The sequence below is a fragment of the Eumetopias jubatus genome, unplaced genomic scaffold, assembly GCF_037043125.1.
Source record: "Eumetopias jubatus isolate StellerSeaLion01/CBP00866 unplaced genomic scaffold, mEumJub1_p1.0 scaffold_1, whole genome shotgun sequence".
Classification (NCBI taxonomy): Eukaryota; Metazoa; Chordata; class Mammalia; order Carnivora; family Otariidae; genus Eumetopias; species Eumetopias jubatus.
This window is the reverse complement of record NW_028274807.1, coordinates 110,965,095-110,985,033: the sequence shown is the minus strand read 5'-3', so window position 1 is coordinate 110,985,033 and position 19,939 is coordinate 110,965,095. Positions and strand designations below refer to the sequence as shown.

The following is a 19,939-nucleotide window of genomic DNA, read 5'->3' as shown; positions in this document are numbered from 1 at the left end:
AGGGCCTCTGTCTGGTTCACCAGAGCGCAGCTGAGCCCATCAGGAGCTCGTGGGTCCTTAGGATGCCTCCTCAGTGAAGAAAGAAAGTTGCACAATTGACTTTACTGTTGACATCAGAGTCCCTTGTGGGGGAGGGGGGTTACAGTATGTGACTAGATGCAGGAGACAAAGGATAACACACATGAGCCACAGGTTGGGGCTCTGAATTCTCCTGTCTGTGCGGTGAGGGTAATTCAGAAGGGGTGTGGGAGGCCAAGGGAAGCAACAGGAGACTTGGAGTCAGGGGCTCAAGGATTGAGGCGCTATGGTCATGTGAGTGGCCTGAGGTCACCACTGTGACTGCAGGGGCTCCTGGGCAGGCAAGCAGCCAAGTCTCAGCATAGGCCTCCAGGAGAAACCCACCTCGTGTGTGACTCATGTGTGACTCGCAGGTCATGAACACTACCAGGCCAGCTGTATCTGCCATTCTCTGGGACTGGCACAATGGCCACTGTGGGGCCAAAGGGTGGCTGAAGTGGCCAGTGCAGCCAGGCCTTCACCACTCTGGAGTGATGGCCACTATCTTGAGGCTATTGAAACTACCTGATAGGGGCACCTGGGTGGCTCAGTCATTGGGCGTCTGCCTTCAGCTCGGGTCATGATCCCAGGGTCCTCGGATCGAGCCCCACATCGGGCTCCCTGCTCAGCAGGAAGGCCGCTTCTCCCTCTCCTACTCCCCCTGCTTGTGTTCCCTCTCTCGCTGTGTCTCTCTCTGTCAAATAAAATCTTAAAAAAAAAGAAAGAAAGAAACTACCCGATAATCAGTACTGCACATGGCTGAAAGTGGAACCATGGGGTGTGAGGGGGAGGGTAAAGACCTGCCCTGGAGAGATGGTGGTGAAACATCTAGTTTGTCTCTCAGGTGACAGCACAAAAAGTGTGGTGAGGCCAGGCCACTTCCCTACCAGGGTCTTGGTAATTAGCTCCTCAGCCCACAGTCCCTTCACCCCTTCACCTGCAGGGGAAGCAAGGCGGGGATGCTTCCAAAGACCATGAGCAGGGCAGAATCTGCACCCAAAGAGGGTGCAGCTGGAGAGGAGAGCAGGCAGGCCAGCTACCGCTGTCCCTGTCAAAGCCCCGTGTAAGCGGGCCTGAAAGATCTGCCCAAGATCTGGGGGCCAGCACAGGGACAACTCCCCTGGAAGAAAGGCCACCAGGCTTTCCTTATGTTCAGGACCATCTCTGGGTGTCAGCAGAAGAAAACTCTATAGACACTTCCTTGGGTACAAGCCTTTGTGGTTCAGAAAGAGGAAGGAGCTATGTTTGAATAAAGAATTTCAGCCTGAAGAGTCTAAAGGGTGACCCTAAAGTTTAGAAAAACCAGGACAAATACAAGCAGCAAATACTGACTGATGTTACATTATGTGGCATATTTAGACTTGTATAGTTTAATGCACTGCCCAAGGCGGCCATGAGCAGCACAGAGTGCGCCCACCCAGCATTCCCAGCAACGCCGCACACACACCTGCTGCAGGCCGCCTCCCACGGTTGCTGGCTCTTATTTCCAGGGAGTAAGCCTGCACCTTTAGCCTACCCCGAAGGAAATAATGAAGGGGGCTCTGATCTGGGGAGCGTGCAGCTTTCTCCACATGGCCAGGCCATCTGAGTTTGGAAATAATCCTACCACCAATCAGTCCCTCACAGCTCTGGTGCCGCAGGACAGTGTGTGGTACTGTTGGAATTAGGAGGGCGGCCCTTCCCTTGCCCATCAGGCAGAGGCATTAATCGGTCACTTAAGATGCTCAAGTATGGCAAACATTCACCTTTGTTTCCAGGCCCTGTGGCCACTGTCATGGGATGAATCGTGTCCCCTGAAAAGATATTTTGAAGTCCCAACTGCTGGTACCTGGGAATGGGGCCTTATGTAGAAATGGGGTCTTTGCAGATGTCATCAAATGAGGATGAGGTGATCAGATCACAATCCAGCATGACTGGTGTCCTTGGAGAAGAGGGACACTGGGACACAGACCCACAGAGAATGCCGGGACAGCTGAGGCGGACAAAGGAGTGGAACAGGCACAAGCCAAGGAAGGCCAGGGTTCGATGGCCCCGCCGGAAGCTAGGAAGAGGCAAGGAAAGATGCTCCCCTAGAGGTTGGACTGGCTGACACATTGACTTTGAACTTCCAGCCTTCAGAACCATGAGACAACAAGTTGCTGTGGTTTTAGGCCGCCCGTTGGCAGTACTTTGTTCTAGCAGCCCCAGCAGAGGGACACAGCCACCCTAAGTGCTGTTCCAGGGAAGAGTTCTTCACCTATTTTTGTTTTTTTTAAAGTATGTTCACATCTTCTGTGCAAATCGTCGTGTGGCTTATTACATCATTCATTAATAAACAAAATTTCAAAATTTTAAAATAATATGAATTAAAATCACCTTGAAGTTAATGCCTAAATTGGAACTCTCTTGTTTGAACGTCAGAATGGACGGCGGCCCGATGCTAGGCAATGTTCTCAGAGAAGGCTCAAACAGGGTTATGAAGTCTTCTTTAAACTACATTTTTAGAAAGAGAGAGAAGTTTGAATAAATGATATTTACCATGAACACTGTGTACTATTGGACTGATAAACATTTCTTACCTCCAGCTCACATAAAATGCTCAGTCTTCGCTCTTTTGGATTAATTACCCATTTTTCTGAAGAGAAAAGCATCAATAAAGTTTAAAACCTTCATAACAGGGTCTTATACTTTCTCGGCACCTACTACCCATCTCAAACACACACACACACACACACACACACACACACACACACACACACAGTTACAGTGCCCTGAAGCCTTTTCACCACCTCCTCATATAGATTCTTAGGGGAGGGCTTTCCGAGAGGGGGTGGGCACTGTCCCAGTCAAAGCTTGTTCCCCAGTGGCAGTTTGCCTTCGTGGGCAAAGGGAAGGTCTCCAAACATCCATTTACCTCTTAACTTAGAAGCCAGATTTTCATGTTCAGTTTCTTTAATTACAGAGGATGCTTTCTTCCCTGTAAAATGAATGTACATTTGTCATCAATACTGACAAAGTAGGAAGGAAGTTTAATGTAAAAGAAAATATGCCCTTTGGAAAAACAAATACGCTTATTTGTGTTTGTTTTACTTTTTACTTTTTTTGCCTTTTCCAAATAACTTTTTATCAACAGTGGGGAACAGAGGAAAGCCACCACTGATGGATCACATTTAAAAATGTTTCCCTGTTCCTTTCTGGTCCTAGACTACTATGGAGATGCACACTGTACTTGATTATAAACATGGTTTGCAGACTCTTTTGTTTTCTGCTTTTTTGAAAGTACTACTTTGTCTATCTTATGCCTGGTATTCTGTAAAAGACTTTTCAGGTCAAAGGGTGCTGGGGGTCCTCCTTTAAGACACTGAACTCAACCATGAGGATTATTCCCTTCCCAGATTCCACGGCAGTACTGGAAATGGGGAAGGTGACCATCAGCAACTTCGAATAAATGTCTAGAAGATTTAAACGGATAGAATTGGAATGATGAAAACCAACCAGACCAACCTACAATGGGACAGAGGTAAGGGGAGGGAGCCGGCCCAGTTGCTCACAGAGCCAGGGCCAGCAAGGACTGCTGTTGGAGAAAGAAGTGGGCTTCAGAAAATGATGCACTTCCTATATGAAGTATCTGAAGAAAATTTTAAGTACGTTTTAGGCATTTTGTCCAACAGAAATACCAGCACAGGTATAAAAAAAAAAAAAAACGAATGCACAAAGATTTTTATTAAGGCATTTAGTTGTTAAGGGGAAGAGCTCAAAACATCAAACCAAACCAACCCAACTCTGAAATATCTAGCAATCAGCTTTATTACATAACCCACAATAATGGTATAAAAGGGAACACTATGCTGTTTCAATGAATTAGATCAATCTTTCATGACATGGAAAGATGTCCATGATGCACTGCTAAGTAAAAAAGCTTAAGAAGAGATAAAGTTGCCATTACTCACAGGAAATGTTAATTGTTTCATAGGCTTTCAACGTACAAACTATTACAATTAATAAGGAATTTCACCAAGGGGGGGTGTCAGATACAAGATTAATATATAGAAATCAATAATTTTCCTATGCATTGACAATAATTAGAAAATATAACAGGAAAAAGGTGTCCAATTGTTACATCAGTACAAGACTATAAAATACCTAGGAATAAACTAGGAAGAGCTGCATGAATCCTTTATGGGGAAAAAACCCCATAAAACTATGGAAGATCTGAAAGAAATGGAGAGGCACACGTAGGCTCACTAGGTTCCTGCTTGGTTCAGACTGAGCGGCCATCAGATGAGGTAGCTCTAAAGCCTTCCTTGGTAGCCTGGGTAAGCAAACCAAGATCTGTGCCAGTCAATTCCTGTAAATGCCTCAAGGTTAAGAACAGCCAACTAGGAACAGCCAACTAGGCTTTCCAAATAACTCAAGCCCGTAAGCTAGCCAATCAAAAAATTTTCTTGTTCTGCTCCGGTGTCTTCTCTGTAAGAACCTCTCCCCTCGCTCTTGTCTGTGGAGCGCTCCTAATTATCTCCTGTTGGGCACTGGTCCATTTCAATCCATATTTGCTCAAATTCAGAAATCTGAAAATGCCTCAGTTTGTCTTTTAACACTGCTAAGCCAGGGCAACAAATCAACTTTTCACATTCCATTGAAAAATCCCATCAGAGTTACACTGACTGTGCAGATTAATTTGGGAATTATTAACATCTTTTTAGTATTTGGTCCATTTTTATGTTAGATTGTGTCACTCTTCTATGCAAACTCTCTAGTGTCTTTCCACTTCATTCCCACTGAAAAAGATCTGGTCCTCAATTGTGCCTTTGACCCTCTCCCCTCAGATTCTCCTCCCACTTACTTCGCTGCAACCACACCGACTGCCCCCTTGTTCTAGGAGGAGGCGCTAGTCCTAGTGCCTGGAACCATCTTTCCCCAGGGATCATCCTGGCTCACTCCCTTGCATCCTTGAGGTCTTTGCTCAAGTATTTTAGCTTCTCAGTGAAGATTTCCCTCAGCACCCCATGTAACCTTGCACCCTTCCCACCCAGCATTTCCTGTCCTTTCCTCTGCTTTTTCTTCTTAGCACGTCTATAGCCTAATGTACCACATATTTGCTTACCACACCCCACACCTTGCACACTTTAAGACCAGATCACTGAGACGGGTTTTTTTTTTTTTCCATTGCCATTTCCCTAAAACAGGGTTTGGACTATGATGGGTGCTTGGCACGTGGTAGGTGCTCAATAAACATCTGATGAATAAGTGACATAATATAAAATAGAAAAGTTCAAAGGAAAAGCTATTCATAATTCCTTATACTGAGATAAATTAAAATTTTTACTTTTATATTACATATTTCTTAATGGTTAGCATTTAGAAACAGCATGCATGTTACTTCTTAATAAAAAAATTAAGATATGTATCAAAACATAAAGGCAGATTATTTCTTGATGTGAACATAAACGTTGGTATTTATCACAGGTTAGGTGCCAAAGAGTTTAAAGATTTAATCTCATTTTGATCTTCCTAACAATTCTGTGATGGAAGTATTATTCTTATTACCAGCACATGAAGAGCCTAAGACTCTGTGGGGCAAAGGTCAGTTTGTATTGGGCTGGGATTCAAACCTGGCTCTCCCACCACCTCCGGCCACGCTCTTTCCAGTGTGCAAGCCTATAGCCCAGCAAAGGCTAAGAAATAAACTACTCACTCCTCTGCCTTTTGCCAGAAAATTCTTGAAGCCAGCTTTCTTCTGTTTGTACTGATGTTGGGATTCCTGGATACAAAGTGTGATACATAGTCCTGAAGTTTAGACAAAGGGTTGGTTTTGAGTATACCTAAATACTTGTTAGCAGTTCTTCCAAATATAGCACATTTTAACAGTCAAATAATGCATGTACAGAGAAGATTCTGGTTTCTATTTTCTTTGAAATATTTTCTTCCATTCTTATGTCTCAGTAAAGTCAAGCAGTGTGTTTGCATCGTAGGGAAAGCGCTCCTAAGTCCCAGAGGCTCCCAATACCGTATTGCCCCCTGCTCTGGGGAATAAATTACTACCACTATATCTGTGAGTGTGTGCTGGGGGCAGCAGTGACGGTGTGTGTGTTTAAGCATTTACTTGAATTTAAATGAGACATATTGTTCATTTTATTTATTTAAGTTATTTCTACATCCAACATGGGGCTCGAACTCACAACTCTGAGATCAAGAGTCCTGTGCTCCTCCGACTGAGCCAGCCAGGAGCCCCAATTAAATAGCTTAAAAATAATCCAAAATTTTTTAAGAGGTTTGAAGTTAATTGCATCATAATCAAACAATTTTTATTCTTTCTACAAGTAGTTCAGTTACTTGAGTTATTACTGACATGATAGGAAGGCAGAAATTTATTGATTTTTATTAGTGAAAATGACCGTTATCGGTAACAAGAAAATAACTATTGCTTCAAGTTCCTTTGCTTCTTTGAATTTCAGTTTTTTCTAATAATTTGCTGGATCTTCTAAAATTATCAAATCTTTTTAAATAATTGAGTCAATTTTAGGTTGTCGCTCCCCCCACCCCCCATTCTTAGTTCTCTTATGTCTCTACCTTCCTTTTTGGATGCTTGGTTCCTTGGCATGTTGCATCAGTGGGGTGTTATAATTCTGAAATGACTGTGTCTTGTAATAAGTGATGAATAACTCTGCCAAAGCCACCTGTGCAAGTCTCTGGAGGAGTCCTGTTTATCGCACCTCCCAGAGAAACAAGTTATAGGGACCGAGGGTTTATTAAAGAGCAATCCCTACACAACATTTCATGTTTGGCTTTTTTTCCCCAATTCAATGGTTAGCAAAATCAATACATTATTCATCAAGGTCTCTTTGCCTTCCTTAAACCAACCCCAAAGATTTTTTCTGAAATTCTGTGTAAAGATGGCAGGTGACTGAGGATAACAAAATTAACATTTACTGAGAACTTACTATGTAGTAGTACTTTCACAGTACTTGCCTTACTCATGTTATTTCATTCATATTAACAAAAACCAATCAAGGCATGTATTAATAGTCCCTTTCTCTAGGCAAGGAAACTGAGGCTCTAGGGAACTTCTGAAACATTGCATGGGGCAGATGGAGATGGGGTCGGACCTGTTTGGCTTCAAAACCTGTGTTTCTCCACATTCATCTGCCATCTACAGCTGGCCCCGTTTTCAACCAGAATAGTAATGTGAGAATAGCAATTCAGAATAGAAGGTGAGTCAGCATTGGTTGCATTTTTATGACTTTTTAAGAACAGATTTCCTTAAAAACACAGTCTCAACCAAATTCACCAGAGAATGCTTAGAAATATAAAAGAAGCACCTTCTTAGGAAGATTTATGAGAAGCAATTAAGAGTTTGATCAAGTAAAGAGATGTTCCCATATATTAGGAAGTTCAGGTCAAGATGGCAGTTGAGCACCCAATTCCCTTCCTTTCCAAGATCTTACTGCAATAACAAATACAAACAAACAAATACAAAAATAGCCCTTTAAAATAAGAAAGGTGTCATCAGTAGACAAGTAATATTGAAGTCCTTAAAGAATGAAAATAAATGGCTTTCATTTGATGGAAAACCACAGTGGAGAACACCACAGCTCCAGACAAAAGAGGTAAGTCAAATTTTTCTGGGAAGTTCCTAGCTCAGACTCAACCAAGTGAGCGAGGAGGGAGCTGGGGACTGCCATTGGAGGAGTTAAAGAAGTCAACTCAAAGCAACTGGGCAGGCAGGCAGGTCCCCTTCTTCTCCCCTGACACAGGGCAGTTGTTTTTATTTCCAGAAGAAGCCCAAAGAACTGCTTCCTACAAAGAGTGGGCAGCCTCTCTGGGGAGGCTTTAGGTCTGAAAGAGAAGCAGAGCACAGTATGAGGTTCCAGAGGACCTGCCCAATAGACCTGGATGAGAGAGGAGGAAGGGACATTCCATCCAGAAATGAAATGCATGAAGAACTCCAACCACAGAGTGACATGTCCTTATCTAGTAATAGTGGAGCATCCAGCTTGCCTGCTTCCTGCAGACACTCCACAAGAGGCTGGCTCTGATATCCCCCCATCCACCCACATAGGACTCCCAGCTAACCTTCCAGGCAAGCCCTGTGAGGAACTACTCAGCTGCAGAACGATGCCATTTTGGCTACCTACTGGCCATTCATTTATAAATACAAATCGATAACCAAGGATTATCAGTAACCTAAGGGCAATCAATAGTACGGAAGAGAAGCACCAAGATAAACAGAACTAACCCTGAAAAAAAAGAACTTTGGTAAAGAGTACTCTCAAAAGAGAGTTAAAAGCAACCACTATTTGAACAGCAAAAGAGAACAAGATCTGGCTCCTCGAAATGACAAAAATGAATACCAAAATAAAAATTTTTGCTCAAGGGCTGCATATTATCATATCAACACCCCAAATCTTGAAGATATCCAAGAGGCCCAACAGCTATCTAGTAGGAGTCCTAAAGGAAAGGACAGAGACAAATGAAGGAAGTACTCACGTATCATCACTACTGTCTGAGAATCAGAATGATCAGCAATACTGGGTACTAGAAGGCAAAGAAGCAATGTCTTCAGAGCTCTGAGGAAAAGGGTTTTAAATGTATTCTTCTATGCCAGGTTATATTATTAATTAAGTATGAGGGTAAAATGAAGAAATCTTCAGACAGGCAAGAACTCAGAAGTCTGACTACTCATGAGATCTGCATGAGAGAATTACCTGAGGAGTTTCTCCAGGCAAGGGAAAAGGAACAGAAGCAAGCAATATGGGAATCAAGAAAGTGTGGCCACTGCACCCAACTCAGGAAAACTGAAGACAATTAAAAACAACTGAGAGTTGAAAAGTTCTCCTTTTAGGAGCCAAGTTTTACTGACAAAGGATTTTTTTTTTTTTTTTTTTTTTTGGTGCACGAATCCAATCACATTATTGGGTTCTTAGCATGAAATTATATTGTTGATTGGTTTTCAATTTTTAGAATTAACCCGTACTGAGTTAATTATGATTATAAAACATAATATGAACTTAACAAACCTTAGCAAAGTAAAATGACTTTATATGAATATATATTACACATTAATATAGTTATAAAATGTATATAATTTGTTGTTAATTGGAGGAGGAAGGGGTGAGAGGATAGAAGAAAGTACAAGTGCATTAGTGTGTTAACTTCTCATAATAAGAGTTAACAGATAGTCACTAAAGTTGATAAATTTGATAGTAGAGACTTGAATACCTTTAAAGTCCTAAAGGCTAGAAAAACTAAAAATAACATAATTACCAAAAATGAAGAGGAGGGAAATAGTATGAGTTATATTCCTCATCCTTCATGGGTGGGAAGCCCATAATAATGTCAAAAATGGATAAATCAGGGAATGAAAATATGCTATTTAAAATTATATTGAAGGGGCACCTGGTTGGCCAAAGTCAGTAGAGCATGTAACTCTTGATCTCGAGGTTGTGAGTTCAAGCCCCACATTGGGTGAAGAGATTACTTAAAAATCAAATCTTTAAAAAAATAAAAATAAAATTATATTAGAAACAAATCATTAACAATATGTTAACTGATGAGTAGGAGTGTGGGGATGAAGAAGGGCATGGAGATTTTTTATTTTATACCTTTGTATACTTTAATATTTTAGCCATGTACACATTATTTTTTCCTTAAAAAGTTGAATTAAAAGGATAAATAAAAATGTAAAAATGGGACAGAACAATACTCCCGATGCTTAGGAATTTAAAAGTTGCTTGTAAAAGCAAAGCTTTGGTGAACAGTAATTCAAGACTGTGGACTCAGGTTTGGTGTGAGAGTTCAGGGAAGATTTATAAAGATGTTCCAAAAGGTATTTCTCTGGTGTCTTCCTGTGCTTGAAGACTAATAGCAATAACAACAATAAGAGAGAGAAAAAAAAGACCATAATTTCCAGTCTCCTTCACAGAAGGTGTCTATAATCACGGTCTCTCATTTAGCCAATAGAGACCTGTGTCCTAAACGTTCAGAGCCCTTGCTATTGCCCACCTGGCAGGATGTTATTATTTCATGTTATATTAAGAGGACATGCCATCTCTGCAGGTAGATGAACAGGGACCTGCTCTCTATCTCCAAAGTGTCTAACAGTATGATTTTTTAAAAAAACCTTTTTGAATAAATTAGTTGTAAGTGCTCTGGATTATTTTACTCTATTTCCAGACATGTTTATCCAAGAGGTAAACATCATAAGCTTCCAAAAATAATATGAAAACCTTTCTTACCTATCTAAATTCATTCCAGACAAGTCTTTCCTAAATGTCTGAAATATTTTAGGAAAACCTGTTGAATGAAACATTAAAAAATTTAGCCACTCCTTCTATATCAGTGGTTCTCAAAAGAACAATTTATGCCCCCCCCCCCCCCGCCCCACGAGACCTTTGGCAACGTCTAAAGACATTTTTGATTATCATTAAGAGTGGGGGCTAATGGCATAGTCCCCGCTAGAGGCTAGGGATGCGACTAAACATCTATAATGCAGAGGACAGCCCCCTCCCACCCTCTGCCCCACAAAGAAGGATCCTGACAGAAATGTCAATACTGGGAGGTTGAGATTCCTACTCTAAATAACTGTTCTGCGTCTCTTTTTAAAGGAAGTGACTAAAGTGGTTTTAGCACAGGAACTTAAACACAAAAATGAGTTTTTCGCAGGATTGTCTTAGTAGCACAACACTGAAGGCACTAGTCTTCCAGGAGTGTGTGTGTGTGTGTGTGTGCGCGCGTGTGTGTGTAAGAGAGAGAGGAGAATGGGGGTGGGGAGAGAACACAATCACGGCGTGAATGCACAAAGGAGTACTACAAATGCGCTCCGTATGGCACTACCCAAGCTTCCAGTTTCACCAAGCGTTTCAACGATGTCCGAAATTGTGAGCCATCACAAAGGCTCAGCCGATTTCAGCGCCTTTGACGGAAGGGCCGGAGGTAGACTGGGTTGTGTGTGGAGTGGGGCATGTATTTAGAAACCAGACGCGCGAGGAGACCAAGGCTCTGGAGTCGCGGGACCGGCGGCCCCTAGGGCCCGGGAAGCCTTAGAGGAAGGGGCGAGCAGGGGCTGTACTTTTCTGGGAGGACGTGCTCCACTGTGAGCTCCAGCTCGGGGTCTCGCTCCACGACGGGCTCGACGTCTGGCTGAGCGGCGGGGTCGGGCTCAGGCTGGGGCTGACGATGCTGGCTAAGCGGGGAAGGAAGGGCTCTGAATTTTCGCCATTGCTATCACCGACGTCCACAACCTTCCAGAAGTACTCATCGCTGGACGTCCCATGGACCTCCAACGTCTTCTCCGCGTCGCCGGCCGCCTCCTCCTCTTTCTCCTCCTCCATCACCTCTTCCTCCTTCACCTCCTCCTCCTCCTCCATCTCTACCAACACCTCCTCTTCCTCTTCCTCCTGCCTGTCCTCCTCCACCTCGGGCTTTCTGAAGCTGCGACGCGAGTACAAGTTGGCCACGGCTGGCGGGGAGCGGAGGAAGAGGCCGCTAGCGCAGTGGCCAGCGCGGCCGCGGGTCCGGGCCGGGGAGCGTGCGCGCTATTGTGCGTCTGTCTCCCTGGACAACGGCCCGCCGCGCGCCTTCAAGCCGCTGTGATTTAAAGCGGCAGGACCCGCGGTGCGGGGAGAGGAGCGAGGAGCGGCGGGGCAGAGAGCTGCTCAGGAGCCTTCTCACCTGCTTTCCCCTAGCAGCCTGTGGCGAACTGACCTCCCTTTCCTCTCAGCTCCTTTGAAGAGTGTTTGTTTGTTTGAGTGGGGTAGGGAGAGCCACTACTAGTGACACTGCGAGGCCACTTGGTATTGTTGATGCTGGACTTTGGTTTTTGAGTAGACATATGCTTGTTGGAACTTACGATAAAACTTTATTACAAAAACAGGCGCCGGCCTTTGGGTCGCAGTTTTGCTACGCTAAGTACCACCTGTGTCTTTCCGGGGGGGCTTTGTTTTCAGTTCATTGTATTTTTTTTTTTTTTTTTTTGTAAAATATATGTATACACACAAGGAGGTAGACAACATAGGTAAGGGACATCCGTTTACTTACCACTCAGACTGGAGTATTCATCTTCACTGTAGAGTTCAGCTTCCTTTTAAAGGCCTCTTAAGTCTGAAAAATGCTCCTGGTGGGAGGAGTTGTGTTTTTGCTGTTTGACTTCACCTCTAAGGTAAAGGAAGCAAATTGAGATTCTCTGTGGCTGAGGACATCTGGGTGTTGTAAAAAGGGCCTGGACTGATCCTGATATTAAGTGAACAGGGTTAGGTCTAGCAGTCTCCTTGTATGATATCTGTTCAATCGCTTGACCTCATTCAGCTTCAGTTTCCCTGGGGGTAAATTGGGAATAATAATACTTTACCCCTAAGATGTTTGTGGATATCTGTGAAATGACAGCCTATAACTGTCCGTGCATTTCAGCCAAAGACCACCCTAGGAACACACATGTAGTTAAATACCTTATCACCAATGACAGCAAGGTGTCTTAGAGCATGGTAGGGTGTAGCCTTCAGTTATATGATTTGGGAGAGGGTCTAAGCAAGCAGGCTCTTGCTCTGAATTGGACGCTGTCAGAAAGTGGGGGCTATTCTATGATGGAGTATTTTGTGGTGGCTCAGTGACCTTATTTTTATGATTAGACAAAATTATGAGATGGCTTTGTTTTATTTCATTTTATCATGGTGTCAGAGTCACCTTGTGTTTTACTTAGTGTGGGCTGCTATACCAAAACACCATAAACAGGGTGGTTTATAAAGAGCAGAAATTTATTCTTATGGTTCTAGAGGCTGGGAAGAACAAGGTCAGGTGGACTTGATGTCTAGTGAGAATCCGCTTCCGGGTTCATACACCTCTGTCTTTTGGCTCTGTCCTCATGTGGCAGAAAACAAGGGAACTCCTTGGGGCCTCTTTTATGAGGAGCACTAATCCCATTCATGAGAACTCTCCCCTTGAGACCTAATCACCTCCCAAAGGCCCCACCCCAAATACCATCACCATGGAAATCAGGTTTCAGCATAAGAATTTTAAGAGTACACATTTAGTCTATAGCATCTTGTCTGAGGTTATTATTCTTCCAGAATCTTTCTGTCCAACAGGAAAACAAAGTGGCCTGGCTGTGTCAGACCAGCTTGTAATAATCATGAGAGCTAGCTGTGAATATTTGGTTAGTTCCTGGCATCAGGGACTCCCATTTATGAGCTTTCCAGCCCCGAAGACTTGTACTAACAGGGCTCTCAAGGGAGCAGGAAGTGAGAAGTTAGGTATCTGGAATCACAAGCAATATGACTGTCAAATATTTAATGAGCACTAGGAGCTAGCCCTCTGCCGGGTGCTGGGCCACGGCGGTGAAGAGGAGAGGCATTGTCCCTGCCCTCACCACGCACTGACAGCGCCTGCGCCTTGGCAGCGGTCTGGCAAGTTATGGGGCACTGGGGCAGGACAGGGCAGGTGAAGGCACAAAACCGCCCAGGCACTCCGGAAAATCAGAGAGAAGGATACTCGGAATATTGTTGGAAGAAGGAGAGTTCTCGTAGGCTAGCAAAACAGTCGGTACAGATGAGAGAAGATGAGCTGCTCTGGAAGGCAGGGTAAAATGTGGGTGTTGGGAGAGGAGGTGAAAAGCAGTCAAAAATGCCAACAGGCTTAGGGCAGGAAAAGGGGCTGGCCCAGGGAAGTGCTGTAGAGAGGTCGAGGTACAAATATGTTAAGTGGTATTTGAAAAAAACCAGCCCAACCCTTTTTTGGGCAATAAAAGCATTTTGATGCTGGAAGGGCCCTTGGAGGTCATGCAATTCACCAGCTGCTTGTACGTGGGGAAGTGACTTGTTCCAGGGGAGGCAAGCTTGTTTGTTCCCAAGGTCCTCAGAGAGCAGAATGGAAATGAGGATGTGGGGGGGCGGGAAGGAGAGAGCAAGGGTGAAAGTCCTTGTGCTTATTCTGAGTTGCCCGCCCCTACCTCGGTTCAGTGACGGTTACAGCATTTTTTCAATTGTGTAGTGAATTCATTTTTAAGTAAGCCTTATTTAGGACCTTTGTTAAGGCCTTTTTGAAAGTCTTAGGAATCCCTTCCCTTGGATCAATTTACAAAGAAATTTATTTCCCCTAATGGAACCTCATTCTCTGTTTTGGCCAGAGACAAGATGGCACTGGGCCATTATTGTTCCTCTCCCCTGGTCCAGGTACTCTCTGAAATTGGGGGCCTGGGATTGGAGAACCAGGCACCACCCCTCACTAACTGACTCTGAGCTTGTTCAGCCTCAGTCCCTGGATCTGAGATTTCTGATCTAATTCACGGGAACACCTCGAGACACAATTTATTATTTTTATTATACATGTTATTAAAACATTTTCTTACTGAGAACTAATTTTTTATTTTTTAAAAGATTTATTTATCAGAGAGAGTGTGCACCAGATGGGGGAGGGGGAGGAAAGAAGCAGATTCCCCCCTGAGCACGGAGGCTGGATGTGGAGCTCAATCCCAGGACCCTGAGATCATGACCTGAGCCAAAATCAAGAGTCGGTCACTTAAACGACCAAGCCACCTAGGTGCCCCTTGTGTTTTACTTTTCGAACCACACAGTTTTGTTTAGAAAATGTTACTTTTATAATCTGTAAATGTTTTAGGTGCTTCCAATGCTAAGTCGATTTAAAATTTTTTTTCCTATCAAAAGTATATAGTCCTATATAATTGTTCTCTGTTGTCATCATTTGGTATATTGTTTCTCTTTCTATTTACCAGTCTCTCAGAAGACTGACATGAATACATCCACTTTGAGAAAGGCGAGAGAGAGAATTTTTGCCCAGTGCAAACACTATTTGCATGCAGAATATTTTGGTAGCTAGCTCTCAGTTCAGAAGGAAAGCACAGGGTCCCTTCAGAATGCTGTGGCTAAGCATTGCTCTTATTCATAGTGGAGGAACAATAGCAAGAACCACAGCCCTGATGAGGGCTGATGAAGAATGAGCCTGGCTGTGTTCGTGTCTTAGTCCATTTGGGCTGCTATGACAAAATACCACAGACTGGGTGGCTTATTTATAAACAATAGGCCTTTATTTCTCACAGTTCTGGAGATGTGGTGGTGGCAGATTGGGTGTCTGGTGAGAGCTTGCTTCCAGGTTCATAGACCTCTGTTTTTTCCACTCTGTCCTCAGGTAATGGCAGGGGAGGGGGCTCTGTGGGGTCTTTTATAAGAACAGGAATCCCATTCCCAAGGGCTCTAGGAGAGCCCAAGCACCTCCCAAAGGCCCGACCTCCTAATACCATCATGTTGGGCTTTATTTAATATTTCAACATGAGACTTTTGGGAGCACACAAGGATTCAGACCATAACAATTAGCTATGAGAGGCATCTTTAAATGTCAGACCCCCCCTTCCCACAAGCTCGTTTCACAAGATGATTTCTGAAAGCATGTTTAATGCCTCTTAATTAGCAGTGACATACACTTTCCCTTTCCCTTTAATATTTTATATCAAACGCTATCTCCCCCTGATTGCTATGTGTGAAGCAGAGACTGCCTTGGAAAGGTGTTGTAGTAAACACTTGTCTCTACCCGAAGTCCCTAAATCCTCCTTCTCTCTCCGCCCTGGTTTCATATCTTCTCACTAGTTCTTTTGAGGTCAGGCCTGGCGTTATAGCCCTTTTGCTTCCACCCCTTTCAATCTGTAAGCCTAACTCTATTTATTGTTTCTTGTCTCTGGACTGTCCCTACAGTTACAGAGAAGTAGATGCTCTTTATCCCTGCTGAAGCTAACTACTGAGGGCTATCCCTCCCCTTCCTGCCTCCTACATGACTTCCCTTCCTTCCATCCATCCATCCGTCCGTCCATCCATCCATCTAGTACACTCAGTAATTTGTTCATTCAAAAAATACTTATCGAGCGCCTGTTATATAGCAGGCACCGTTCCAGGCTCTGGGAAAGCAGTGGCATACACAGTTTCTGCTCTCACTCATGGTGCTTAGATTGGAGGAAGACCACACCATAAGTAGTGTGTCTGAAGGTCCTAAGTGCTATGGAGAAACATAAAGTGAATGTGTGTAGGAGGGGTGCAGAGTTGTGGGCAGGAATACTTGCTTTTTGATGGGGGGGGCAGGGAAGACCTCTCTAGTAGGGTAATATTTGGGCAGAGGCCTGAGGTAAGTGAGGGAGCTGGTCCGGGGGATCTTGGGGACCAGTATTCTAGGCACAGGGAGGGAGTGCGGGGGTGGGGGGGCAGTGTAGCTGGAGTGGAGGAAGCAAGTGATCAATTGTAGAGGGATATTGGCTTTTCCTCTGGGGAAGATGGGGAGCCATTGGAGGCTTTGGGCAAGGTGTGGTTACATTTAGACTCTGCTAGACTCACTAGACTTTGGGAGAGCAGGATCAGAGAGGATAGAGATAAAAGGTTATGGTAATGGGCAGTATGTTTGAAGTGCAGCCCAAGGGCCAAAGAAATACTGTTGGGAATATAGAGATGAATAGGAAGCCGAGAGGGAGGGGAGATGTGACAAGTTCTTTGATAACTGTAACAGAAGATGAAACGTGTGGCCGGCTGCCAGACAGGCACAGAGGATGTCTTGGAGCTTGATGAGATTGCTCCTGGGTAGGGACCAAGGGGAGGGGAATCAGGAGACACTCAGGAAGGAGGCAGCCATTACCTGGTATGACCTGGTAGATTATTTCTAACCCAGAGCTCCAGACATTTAAAAAGTAATACACACTCACTACAGAAAATCTGGAAATGCAGAAATAAAGGCAAAAGGGGGAAAAAAAAGCCTACCCATATTTCTAGCATCCTGAAACAAACACTATTAACATTTTGAGGTATTTTCTGAGTCATCTTTCTCTGAATATTTATTTGTTTTACATCTTGTGAGTATATATAATTTTGTACCATGCTTTTCTTCATTTGAACATGACATCATAAATATTCTAATCATTTAATTTTTCTGCCACATCAAGCAGTTTATTCCATAATTTTTGCATTCGGTTAGAGAATTATCCAACAAATATTTGACCTCAGTGCTTTAGTCTCGGAGGATATGGCTGGGAGTGAGACCTACAAGGCCCTTGGCTTCATGAAGTTTATATTTTGGAAGGAAGTTACACAAAGACATCAAAGAAGGAAACAAATAAATAAGCAGTTCTATCTGTAAGATAGTAAATTTGTGCTGTTTTAAGTCACCAAATTTGTGGTAACTTATTATAGTGGCAACAGGAAACTAATACACGAAGCTATTTCCACCTCCAGGCTCTTGCTCTCGCTCTCCCTCTCCCCTTAGCTCTCTACGTGCCTGCTTCCTCCTCAGGCGGCTCTTACCTCAAGTGGCACTTCCTCACAGGGAACCACCCCCGGGCCTCCAACACATCATCCTCTTTTATTTTTTTCAAATTCTCCCCTAGAGCCTTTAGAAGGAACCAGCCCTGACAATATGCAGACTTTAGCCCCGCACTCATTGCAGACTTCTGACCACAGGAGAAAGGAAAACTGACAAAGCAGTGGAGGGCAGGTGGAGGGCTAGGTTTTCCCACTCTATCAGTTGGCGAGGGCTTCCATAGGGCAATATCACAGGCTGGCCGGCCGAGGCAACAGAAGTTAATTTTCTTGTAGCTATAGAGGTTGGAAGTCATGACCAAGGAGCCAGCAAATATGGTTTCTGGTGGAAGCCCTCTTCCTGGCTTGCAGATGGCTGCTTGGCCATTTCTTCCTTGCTGCATGAGTCCAGTGGAGTCGGGGTGGGCTCTCTGGCATCTCTGCTTATAAGGACACTAATCCCATTGGACCAAGGCCCCACCCTCTTACCTCATTTAACTGTGATTGCTTTCTTAGAGGCCTCATCTCCAAATATAACCACCTCAGAATTAGGGCTTCGATATAAGGAATTTGGGGAAGGCACAAACATTCAGTCCACAAGATCTACCTTGAAGGAAACAAAGGAGCCAAGGTTTCAGGCGAGCCATTGTGCCAGAGGTGATGACTGAGGCCTGAGCAAAGACTTCTGGATCCTGGTGACTGATATTTGTCAGGGACCGGGCAGAAGTGTGCTCATCCTTCAAGAGCTTTGTGTTAGTTTGGAGCCTCCAAGAGTTACACGCCAAGGCGGGGAGAAGTCTGAGAAGAAAAGGGGAGAAGGAGCCTGAAGAGGCTAAAAACCACACTTAAGGGCATGGATTCAAGGAGCAAGCTACTTGGGTTTAAATCCTGGCCTTGAAACTGACCCTCAGCATGACCTGAGACACTAACTTCTCCATGCCTCAGTCTCCACATCTATAAAACAGGAGTAATATTTAATCCTCCTGACAAACCCATGAGGTGGGCACTAATATTCTTCGTACCGATTTTATAGACCAGTCATAAGGGTTCAATGAGTTAATATATGTAATACCTTAGAACAGCTCCTGGCACAGTGTAAATATCACATTATCCATTTACATTTGTGATTGTCCACTGTCTTGCAATTAGCCAGAATGCAGTAACAGTTTGTGGATGGGGGCAGCCATGTAGATGCCTCTTTGAAAGCGTGTCAGTGATCTGAAAAATAAGTGAGGTCAGGAATAGATAATAAATCTATTATTTACCTCAAGTGGCACTTCCTCACAGGGAACCACCCCCAGGCCTCCAACACATCATCCTCTTTTATTTTTTTCAAATTCTCCCCTAGAGTCTTTAGAAGGGACCAGCCCTGACAACATGCAGACTTTAGCCCCGCACTAAAGGTCAGGAATAGATAATAAATCTATTATCTCAATAGATTTATGGCCCGAGAAGGAAGTGGCAGGTTGATTTTAAACTGTCTACGTGTTCACTCTGCCCTGTCAGGGACTTCTGTTGGTGAACGGCTCAGCCAGGGTTCAGGTGCAGGCGGATTTAATAAGCTGTGGGCCCCTACGTCTCCGCTATGTCACGTGAGACCTTTACCCACTCCTGTGTTCAGGGTCTACCCGAGGTCTTTGCGCTCCTTAAATGCACCTGCCATCCTTCCCTCAGGACCTGAGGCATGCTGTTCCTGCTTCCCATGTACCCTTCCCCTGTGCCTCACCTGGCTAACGCACATCTTTCGTGATTTCCACAAGGCTCCCCCAGCAGCCCGACTGCCCCTCTGTGACTCCTCAGGGGATGGCACAGATCACAGACAGGTTCTGCTTGTCTATTTGTCTGTCTGTACTTACCAGGTTGTAAGCCCCACCAGGGCAGGAAATGCCTCTATGTTGTCCTCCAGTGTGTCCAGAAGGCCTAGTAGGTACTTAATAAAAGGAGCTGAATCACAGAAAATTAAATGGGTTTTAGGTATAAGTTAGAATCCCTCACTTCACAGGTGAACTACTTGGGCTCAGAGAAGCTCAGTGATTTATCTCAGGCCAGTAGTGAGGATGACAACTCAAGTCATCTGGCTCCCAGGAAATGTTGTCTGCCCAACACCACAAAAGGTCCACGTGTCCTTCTAGCTGTTATGATCAACCTGGGCCAATTTTTTAAAAATACAAACTTTTAATTAAAATAGACACACAGAAAAGTGTACAAATTATAAGTGTACAGCTTGGCAAATTTCTCAAAGTAAACACATTAGGACAAGCTTTAATGATTCGCAATTAGCTAAAATATGTATAATTAGTATAAACTCCATAAACTTGGTGGGAAATAGTCACATTTTCTTTTCCCAGTTAATCACTGAAGCCCCTAAAGTAACTCACCTGCTGAGGCAGCTGTGTTGGGCTTTCCAGAGAGGATCATCCATTCTCGTTAAGTGCCCCTCTCTTAGGATCATAAAGATATAGCTCTTAGCCCCCCTCTGTTCCCATCATAGCTGCCCCAGTCCAGGTCCCAGGATCCACCACCTCTCATACCCAGAAGTCCCGTCAGCCTTCTCTCCTGAGGTCGTGCACCTGAGGGAAGACCTTTCCCTTAAATATCCAGAGCCCAAAAGGTCTGAGAAGACAACG

The 19,939-nt window shown here is 44.2% G+C and overlaps 1 protein-coding gene across 1 annotated transcript in view; it reads right to left on the bottom strand.

The window, feature by feature from the left end:
- Window positions 1-19,734, bottom strand: part of ERICH6 (glutamate rich 6) — a 37,458-nt gene extending 17,724 nt beyond the window's left edge. The window contains exons 1-8 of the mRNA XM_088023093.1: window positions 19,691-19,734; window positions 17,920-18,110; window positions 11,105-11,494; window positions 10,272-10,329; window positions 5,732-5,823; window positions 2,951-3,013; window positions 2,616-2,671; window positions 2,413-2,529 (exon numbers count right to left, since the gene is read on the bottom strand). Coding sequence (XP_087879219.1) covers window positions 2,413-2,529; window positions 2,616-2,671; window positions 2,951-3,013; window positions 5,732-5,823; window positions 10,272-10,329; window positions 11,105-11,494; window positions 17,920-18,110; window positions 19,691-19,734 — 1,011 coding nt within the window. The remainder of the gene's footprint in view (window positions 1-2,412; window positions 2,530-2,615; window positions 2,672-2,950; window positions 3,014-5,731; window positions 5,824-10,271; window positions 10,330-11,104; window positions 11,495-17,919; window positions 18,111-19,690) is intronic.
- Between the last annotated feature and the right edge of the window lie 205 nt (window positions 19,735-19,939).